At 41.2% G+C, this 10,110-nt stretch overlaps 1 protein-coding gene across 1 annotated transcript; it reads right to left on the bottom strand.

The window, feature by feature from the left end:
* Window positions 1–341: 341 nt before the first annotated feature.
* On the bottom strand, window positions 342–9,757 carry GEM (GTP binding protein overexpressed in skeletal muscle). Its single transcript, XM_038390846.2, has 5 exons — window positions 9,609–9,757; window positions 7,373–7,709; window positions 3,889–3,965; window positions 3,173–3,377; window positions 342–1,523 (listed from the first exon to the last, which is right to left on the bottom strand). Exons 2-5 carry the CDS (start codon window positions 7,698–7,700, stop codon window positions 1,246–1,248), a joined length of 888 nt encoding a protein of 295 aa, XP_038246774.1. The 5' UTR covers window positions 7,701–7,709; window positions 9,609–9,757; the 3' UTR covers window positions 342–1,245.
* Between the last annotated feature and the right edge of the window lie 353 nt (window positions 9,758–10,110).

Genomic DNA, 10,110 nt, shown 5'->3' with positions numbered 1-10,110 from the left:
TCCCCATCTGTAAAATGGGGATGATGCTTATCTTTCTTTGTAGAGTGCTTTGAGATCTCTAAATAAAATACACTCTATACGAATGAACTATTATTATCTTTATCACCATTGTGCCACTCTGGGTATAAGGAATATTGGGCATTAAGAGCATTTTACAATATCTTTGGTACTTTTGCTTGTGATTATAAATTGCTAAGTAGTCTGTAATCAGCAATACCTGTTAGGTATCTTCAGTGTACACACACACACACACACAAAAGATGATTTCCAAACAATCAAAAACTTTTCTTTAACTTCCAATAAAATCTTTGAGATTTCGTGTTGGTACTCAAAGGCAGTCAAATATTTTGTTTGTTTTATTACAAGGCATGTAAATAAAAACTTGCATAATCTGAAAAAGATATTAGCTAGAAAACAGTATTAAAGAGTTTTTCTTAAGAAACTTGACAATAAATACATTTTTCACCCCCAATACTAAAAATGCTTATTGCTTTGCAATGAAATAAATACAGCACAGCTCCAGCATACACAAGTCTAGGTACAAAAAGTCCATGTGGTTTCTTATAAAAGATCAGATGGTTTTAAAATTTAGCATCTCTCGCTTCATGCATTTGCATTTTAATCTGATTTTTTTGTTGTTGACAGTCCCACAGTATGAAAATCAGAGGGGAAAAATCGTTTGGCTAGAAGTACTTTTTCCATTAAATATTAAATTTTTAGAAGTAAGAGATGTGTATGTTCATGGGTGTTAGACCTGGAAACAAGACAGTGTTTCAGTGACTATTCTAGAGAAATGCAGATTTGGGATGCTTAAGAAAATCAGACCAACTATTTGGCAAAGGATCAGTTCTCAGTGAGTTCATCATTTCGCTACACATTTTTCCAAAAATAATGAGAGGGTGCAATTCATTCCCCAGATCATGAGTGTTTAGGTTCTTATACTATTATCCAAAGGCAACAAGAGAAACAAGAAATACATTTAAAAACACACCCTGCTTAAATTTAGGATGTTCTGGTGTATAAGAGAAAGCTTTTTCAAAAACTACTGACAAAAAAATTAAGAAAGGCTTTTGTTTTCCATGCATTGTGCTGTGCTTATTGCCAGCACATTTTGTCACAATCACAACTGTGAAATCCAAGTCAAAAATATTTTTCTTGTAGTCCAATCTAATATAGATTGATTATTGTTCACAATGTAGTTAAACAATGTCCACAGAAGAGAACATTTGTCATAGTCCAACCTTCTTAAAGTACTGATAGGTCATGGCATGACTTAGACTTAAGTTTGAAGGCCATATTCTTGTTGTTCTTGGCAGCTATTTTGCCCCAGAACCGCCTGGCTTTCTTAGGAATGCTCTCTCTCTTCTTCTGATATGCCAGCCTCCTCTCATTCTTTTCCTTGCTGTCTCGTCTTAGCCGGACTTGCCGCACAATTCCTTCAAACAGTTCCTTCACGTTGTGCTGGACAGCTGCAGAGGTCTCGATGAACTTACAGTCAAACACAACAGCACAAGCTCGGCCCTCTGTAAAATGGTAAGGGATCTATGTCAGCAGGCATAGCGTTCAGATAGGGCACGTTCCCTAAGCAAAAGGGAGAAGGGCAAAGCTGCTGAACACAGTGCCATGCGCAATACAGAATGTGAGCTATCTGTAAATGCCCCAAATAGAGTCACTTGTACTTCAGGGAAACCTCAGTGACTTGTGACAGAGGCAATGAGGTTACCATTATTGAGAAAAATATATTTCTTGATCCATTTACAGCCATATTTTCAATATGCAGCTTTGAAGATTGCAGGCATAATTTTGCATTCGCCAAAACTCAGATTTCCACGTGCACGTTTAGGGTATGTCTACACTACAATAGAAACCCTCAGTCCCAGGTCTCAGATCCCAGGTCAACTGACTCAGGCTCACGGGGCATGGGCGGTATAGGTATAAAATTGCTGTATAAACTTTCAGGCTTGGGCTGGAGCTTAAGCCCTCCCCCTTGCAGTCTCAGAGCCCAGGCTCCCCCAAGCCCTAATATCACATTGCAATTTTATAGCCCTGCAGCCTGAGCCTCACTCAGTTATCCCAGGCCAGCCATGGCTGTGCCATGGGTCTTTTATTGCAGTGTAGAAATACCCTGAATAGTAAGTTCCTATCTACCTGATTTGTATGTGTAAATATAGGCCTGACTCTACCCTCATTGAAGTCAATGGTAAAACTTGCAACTAACATCAAAAGGAGTAGGACTGGGCCCACGGATTGCATACACAAATCATAGTCCTTGAACAGCAAAAACTTTAGGGTGAACAGCAACATGTGCAAAACATTAGGTATTAGCTAAATTATGCCCATAATTTTAGAAGCCACTTTGAAATCTTGGCCCTTATTTTTTATATTTGAACCTAAACTAACTCTAATGATCTTCTTCTAAATGGATGCCAGCATGCTCTGATACTCCCCTCCCTCTCCAAACACATCAGGTGGTTGACTCATGGAGTGCTTAAAATGAAACCCACCTTCCTGCCTTCACTCGAGGCAAAGTGCCTTTAACAGCCCAGCACTAGGAAGAATGTGAAAATGAAAATAAGAAGCCTACTAATATTACTGAGCTCTTGTGCTCTACTGCTCTACGTATCCCAGTGAAAATTTTCATGTAGGGCCCTTGTGACAAGGGCCAGAATGCAGGGTAAAATCCAGATCAGCTTTCCTTTCCCCTTGCATGGGACCTGGGAAAAGATCTATCGGAGGGACTTCCTGGAAAACAGAGGAGAGGGTGAATACCTTGGGAAAGGTCAAGCTCTACAGTCAATGGTCATGGGACTGTGTTGAAACCTAAGCTGGGGGGAGTTTCTCATCCATTTCTGGTTATGCTGATTTATTTTATTGTGTTGTTGTAGACACTGCACATTCAACACTCACGGATAAGTTTCCAGGAGGAGACTTAGTTGACCAAAGACTCGATCTATCTCCCATTAAAGAGAGCTTTTTAATTCACATTTATGGGAGCTGAATCAGGCCCTTAAACTGGGGATTTTGGGGTTGAGGTTGTTTGTTTGTTTGTTGCTATTGACCCATTGACTCAGCCATAGAGAATTCCAGACATCAGTGGGAATTCTGCAAGCAGATCTAGGACAGTATATGGCTCTTAAAGTTATAAAGTGGTTGTCATGGTAATTTTCCATACCTGACACAGAGACTTCACGGCACCTGACGAGATCGCTTTTGTTGCCCACTAAAATAATGGGAATATCTTCTGTTTGGCGTGCCCTGCGGAGCTGTATTCTTAGTTCAGAGGCTTTCTCAAAGCTCGCTCGATCTGTGATGGAGTAGACAATCAAGTATGCATCTCCTACTTGCATGCAGTGATCTTGGATCCATTCTTCTTCACTCTGATAATATAAAATAGATACAGCCAGCATTAGCAAAAGCCTGGCTTTCTTAACTGGAAGCCCAACTGAGTGTTTACAGAAAAAGTGTAATATTACTCAATCCAAATTCAACCATGGTGTAACTTTGCTGGGTATGGTTCTGATCACAGTTACACCAGTATAAAACCAAAGTAACAGGGATTTACACCAGCACAAACCAGGGCAAAAATTGACCAATAGACTTCATTAACTTGTGCTTGCTTATGCCCAGGTCAAATTTAGCTCTGATCATGTTTCCAGCATTTTTGTTTTTAATAATAAATGAGACAAAGAAATTTCTTTGCCATTTTCAAACTTACACGGAGGAGCTTGGACATTTTTAAAGACCCCATGCTTTCACTGACTATAGAATTATGGATAACACCTCCTTACTTGTTGAACAACTGTATGTTCCTAGCAGAACTATAGTATTGTTACTCATTCATACTTAATTTCCCTTTGGCACTTGAATAAAATGAATTGAATGGAATACCTTATTTTCCCACATGTCAAGCAGTATAATGGTTGCGCTTTCACCATCTACCATCAAGGTCCGTTCATATGTGTCTTCTAGAATAAAAATCCACAATTTTAGCAATACATCCCTTCCTTTTATCATATATGTAGCAATAAAGAAAAATAGCCATATACATATAATTTGTTCCAAGTTGAATTCAGTGAACCCAATTCACTGTTGGTGTGAGTCCATTGATTTCAGTGGAGTTATATCCATTTCCACAGGTAGTACATGTGGCCCTATGTCTCTTTACTGTTTTTTCTTAATTTTCATGGCAAATGAACAAGACTGAAAGATTTTGCAACTAGTGTTCATTATTTTGGCTGAAAAGCTTTTTATCCTATGTGGGGCAGGGATACAGTGGTGGAGGGGGAAGAGGAATATAACCAGTGAAAGAAATAAATCAAATGCTGAACATTTGACCTCTGGGAGCAGCTGACAGACGTACAGACTCCAGCAAGGCTTAGTAATGGAAAATATTTGTTTTCACTTTTCGGGTGAACAATCACTGCTGCTCTGAGCAGTTCAGCCATCCAGCAGCCCTAGCAACGGGCAGCGGTGTATGAGGCAAAGGTTGTTGGGCTCTATAAAACAGATGCTGCTATTGCAATACAATCCCCTGAACTGTCCCTAGTTCCCCTTGCTTTATCCTGTCCCAGATTAGTGCTTCTCACTAAATGTTCACCTATGAATATTAAAGAGGTGATGAAGCATTTCACAGCAGTTTGGTAGGAAGTGGCAGAACCTGCCTAACCCTGGGCAAGGACCTGCAAAATTCATATCTGGATTTCAAACCACACACAGTTCAGAGGTATTTAGATCTGAGGTCTGCGCCAAGCCATTATAGAGATCAAGGGCCACTGTGAAATTTGGATTCTTTTCCCCGTCCCTTTCACTCCCTTGAAGTTTGGGGTGTTTGAAATCATGTTTTTGGTTTGGGCCCATCTCTAGTCTTGTGTTACTGCTAGCATAATAAAATCCAGTGTTAGGGCAGACAGCTTCCATTCATCACCTGCTGTTCAGAGCACCTATCCAAACCACTCTGATGGAGGATATTACTGTATTTTAAATAAAGGCTCTTGCCTCATAAGCTCCCACTGTGCTTTTGTGAAGTGATCTTTCCCCAAGTCCTAATCCTGGACTCTCCTGGAAGCCAGAAAACAGTGAGGCCATGGAGTAGACTGAGCCAAGGGTAACTAAAGAATAGTCAAATGGTTTTTTTTAAATCACTTCTGCCACAGAAACTTTAAAATGGGAAACTCTTTGTGAACAAAAGGGCACTGGGCTGACACAGCTGGCCACCTGGGGGTGGATGGGCCTAAAGGATGAAAGCAAAAAGAAAACACTAACCAACAGGAGCAATTTCACTTCTTGTCCCAGTAGGTTCTCCTTTGTGCTTGTGCCTCAGATTAATCCTGGGCAAACATCTGAGTCCAGCAGAGCTGAACAGAGTGCAGGCTGTAGGAGGCATAAAGCTCACCTTCACACTCCCCCTCATCTTGGGGCTGCTCTGTGGAGGACTGGTCCTCTGGGGTAAGTTTAGAACAGCTTGAAGGCTGCTCTACCTTACCCTGACTTCTGGCAGCTCCCAGTGTTTGGAACAATGGCATAGGAGCATCCCACCCATGTTCCCTACATCAGCAGCAGGGAGATAGCACAACATAGGTACTGCTATACTGATTCTACACTAACTGGAGGCTCCCTTTGACTGGGGTGATCCTCTGAATTCTGGTTACACCTGCTGTAAGGACACATGCTGCCAACAGTGCAGCACAAAGCACCAACATCCAACAAAAGATCTGGTCCATCATATAGCATAAAGCAGCTGTGCAAAATTCCACTTCCTTGGGGCAAGTAACATTTTTCAGATAAGTAAAATATTATCATTGATTTGGGGATTACTCCCCCCCCCGGCCTCATAACTGTGAAGGTGGGTGACTAGGCGGGATGCCTGGGCTAGTAGATTTTCAGGGCAATTTTAAAAGTCTGCAAGAAAGAAGAGTGGAAGTGACCATAAGCTTATTCTGTGCTGTACTTTACATGCTGCTGGAGTATGGGCTAGATAGCTGCTAGAAGGCCCGTCTGGTGCAAATGATGTCCTGCATGATTACAGGACTACTCTGTGGAAGATTAAAAGAAAACACACCTGATTGACTGATCCGTGTCCAGTGCATCAAAGGGGTCCTCAAGTTCCCCTCAGACTCCCAAGATTTATATTTCAGCCTGTGATCATGCGCAAGCAGGATTTCTGTATTTTTAATTCTGGGCCATGTTAAGTGATAAATCGTTCCTAGCCCGGCACACAAAGACTGCTCTGGTGCTGCCTGTTGGCTAGCATCCCAAAGAGGGAGGGCGGCAAGCGGCAGTGGAGGGATGGGGCCATCTGCGCTGGTCAGTGAAACTTTTCCAGCCAGAGTAGGAGCAACCCCTGCCCTTTCTCCAAAGGGTGACCGTATCCATGTCTTCAGAGCCGCAGGAGATCCTGCTGCAGCAAAGCTCCTCCCCGGTGGTATCCCGCACATAAAACATGGCCCATGACTCAATGCCACTGTTTGGCCTTTAGCTTTAATTGACCCCTAGGAATAATGAAAATACGAGTCCCCTCAATCTAAAACAGAGGTGCATAGTAAAGGGAACTTGCCTAGCAAAGAGCTGCAGACCATGTCAGCCTCCTCTTTTTCCTCAAATTAATTGGGGAGCAGGATCTTTTCCTCACACTACTGAGGCATCGTTATCTGCTCTTCGCTTGTGAGAAGTGGGGGATCTGTGCCATGCAGGTGAGATGAAATGCTAATGAGAAGAACCCAAATAACTTATACTGAGGCAATTTATTTTCATACAAATTTGATGGGATTACTTAATGACCAGCAAGTATTTTGGTGTACCTGTAAAGCAGGACAGGGATTATTATTTTTCTACCCTTATCTCTTGCTGATATGTAGCTCTTAATAGTTTATTTAAAATCCCAAATGATTTTACACACTGATTTCTCATAGAACAATAGCATCACAAGGCTGGCAGTGCAGTTTACAGGCCAGGCTATTACCTCACACCAGTGTAAAGCAGGAGTTGATCCACTGGAGTTTGTAATTACACCAGTGTGAAACTGGTATAAGAACTGATTCAGGCCTTCTTTGTAATGTATTTACAGCACAGTCAAGAATTAATCAGATTCCAACTGCCTTTTTTAAAAAGAAAGGGCTCAGAAGCTGTATTGTTCTCCTTTCTCTGTATTTCAGCAGACTTAGACCTTTGTCAGTGAGTGTCTTTTTTCATAGCCCGATTGTTGAGACAGATGCATGTGCTGGCATCAGCTTTGAAAATAAGGGTCAAGTGTGCATTACCTCAGTTTCAAGCACTCCAGATTAAATTACGTCACTAATTTTCTGTCTTCTTGCTGATGGCTATTGACAAGAAAGGCTTTAAATAAACATAAGCAATGCAGAATGTAATGACCTACCTCCTAGCACATCACAGTCACTGTCCATGCTGTCATGTACGCCTGCGAAGATATTGGCCAAGGTAGATTTCCCCACTCCATGCTCCCCAATCATTACCACCCGGTAGTAGGTATTTCCAGACTCGGAGGAAATGACTGAATCAGAGGACTCTGATGACCAGCTCCTTCGGTAATAATCATCGGGATTCATAGTGTATCTCTTGCGCACGTTGTACTCATGGGGGTCTTTGTGGATGGTCAGGTGCATTCCATCAGCAGGGATGCTCCAGCGCTGCTGCTGTGTGTGCAGCGCGCTGCTGCGACGCATGGTGACATTATTCAGAGTCATGGTTTTTCCCTAGTGAAAAATAGTGAAGTCGCAAACGTTACACATCAGGAATTTGAAATGGGCTCCATTTTAAAAAAACCCATTGGTAAGGTATATCCTGTGTATCTGCAAATGCCTAGTGCACAGACAAAAGAAGAATGAAAACTGCTGCCTCTTTCATTTGCCTCTAACATTTCTAATTAGCAAACCATAGTCATGGCTTTAGGATTCAGGTTGAAATCAGCATTACATACTAAGCCCTATCTTTGTCTCCCCCTAGTTGTGAATATTAGGCACAGCCCTGCTTTGGGGATGGTGTGGAGTTGCACTGCCCCAAAGGGAGCAGTAGGAGGCAGAATGTCTTTCATAGCAATCCATCACATGGGGGACCGTGCCCACTGCTGTGTCCTTTCAGAGAGGGCATAATTCCCAGTGTGCTGGTCCCTGCCCATTCTGGGGCACTGTGCACCTCAAGGGGTGTGCAGAGGGAGAAATACAGAGATGCAGTTGTGCCTGTCCCTTACACAGACCATGCAATGGAGTGAAGGTTCCTTGCACCTTCTCACATCACTGCATACCCATGTAAAATCCAATGGAATCTGCCGGGGCTTTGTTAAAAAAGAAATTGTTCTTTGCCTGCAAAGTATCACGCTTAGTCTCAGCTGACAGTTGAATCTGTTGTGAGAACAACAAATTATAATTATTGTAATTATACTCTGCAGATTTAGATCATTCCCTCCAGTGGAAAAAGAACCACATCAACAAGTCTTGCTATAATAGGCTTGATTTTGTGCTCAGTTATACCAGTGTAAAAAAAAAAAAAAGGAGCAACTCCATTGTACACAATGGAATTAAGCTGGTATCAAACTGGTGTAAGAGAGCAGAATGAGATCTGATGGGATCCCAGAGTATGTACCTGATCACACCACTGGGAGAGCTATCACTGGGAGAAAATAGCTCATAAATTTACAGTTTTTAAATCAACAAATTAATTTGGCTGAGGAGCGGCTAGTCAGGCTAGCTCCTCTTGTCTAAACATGGCTTTTAATTACATTGGCTTTTGAATGGATTTTTCCTTGGTTGGAGGCAGAATGTTGTAATGTTATTCCTAGTGGTCCACAGCTACCATTTTTAGGAAAGTTACTTTGATGCTCTCCAGTTCCCAAGGTGACAGTTATTTATACATTTTGCTTTTTTAGACTTAAGTCTGATGGCTCTCAGTTCTCTTCTGCATATTAACAAAGAGAGCATCTGCTATTAAAACATCCTGGGCCACTTTCCAACTGTATTCCTCTTTCGTGTTTGCAAAAAGTGCACAGCTCATCAAATTGCACACTACCAATTACTTCTTCTAACTCAAGAAACCCTTGAAAACTTTTTAGAGCAGGTACAGAGCAGGTCATAAAACAAATGTGCTGAAAAACAGCAGACTGTACCTGTGTTTTGAATATCAGCCTTTACCAAGCATATTGCCTCTTATGACCTGTGCCATTTTCTATCTGTAATTACAGCATTTGTTGCAAAATGAGTTCATCTGAATTCTATACAGTCACATAAACCTTTGCCAGCAAAAAATGTTTTTAGCTGGAGACCAGGCATCAAACAAACACTGCTTCACAAACAAAATTAAATATTTTAACTTTCAAGTATATATTTTGCTGTCATTTCCCTGTCAAAAAGACAGAATGAGAAATGTTAACTTTGATTTGGCTAAATAATAAACAGTCTACATTAGTAGTGCTTCCTTAAGAGAGTTCCACAATTTAATAAACTAAACAAGACAATGTCTTATAACTTACTGTAGTGTACTCAATTCTAAATTCAAACTATATTCCACATTACATACTTCATTTATCTACTTAGTTCTATAATTTCTCTTCACTTAAGTAATACATTCAAACCAATACTTTTCAGCCAGCACCACCTTACTTTTCACAGTCTCTTCCACCAGTCAGCTTTGGTCTTATTGTCTATTTCTTGCAGTGGTGTGTGATATAGTGAACTGGTCTGCTGGAGTAAATCCTCTCCTGTTCAGTGGCTGCCTCTCTAATTCTTTCTCAGCAAACCTGGTTTATATTAAGCCCATCTGATCAGAGACAGGGCTTTTCCGTGACGTCGTTGGCCTGTTCACACAACAGCCAGCCCCCAGCTGGGAGGAAGCAGGCATACAGAAGAGTAAAAACTTACAGACAGTAACACTAATGAAATCACTTACTTGCAGCCATATGATTTTTTTCTTCATTAATAATGCAGTAAACCTTTTGCCTTCGTACAGAGTGGAAAAATGCAATAAATTCTCATTTCATCACAAGAATCTTTCAGCTTTGCACTCAAGTGCTCTTGAAATCATGATATCTAAAGAATTGCTTGAGCTTTTCTAATGTCCCAAAGGCTACAAATATATTTCCTTATCTAACTACAAAATGGAAGG

The sequence above is a fragment of the Dermochelys coriacea genome, chromosome 2, assembly GCF_009764565.3.
Source record: "Dermochelys coriacea isolate rDerCor1 chromosome 2, rDerCor1.pri.v4, whole genome shotgun sequence".
Classification (NCBI taxonomy): Eukaryota; Metazoa; Chordata; order Testudines; family Dermochelyidae; genus Dermochelys; species Dermochelys coriacea.
The sequence above is the reverse complement of the archived record's forward strand: the minus strand, read 5'-3'. Positions and strand labels throughout refer to the sequence as shown.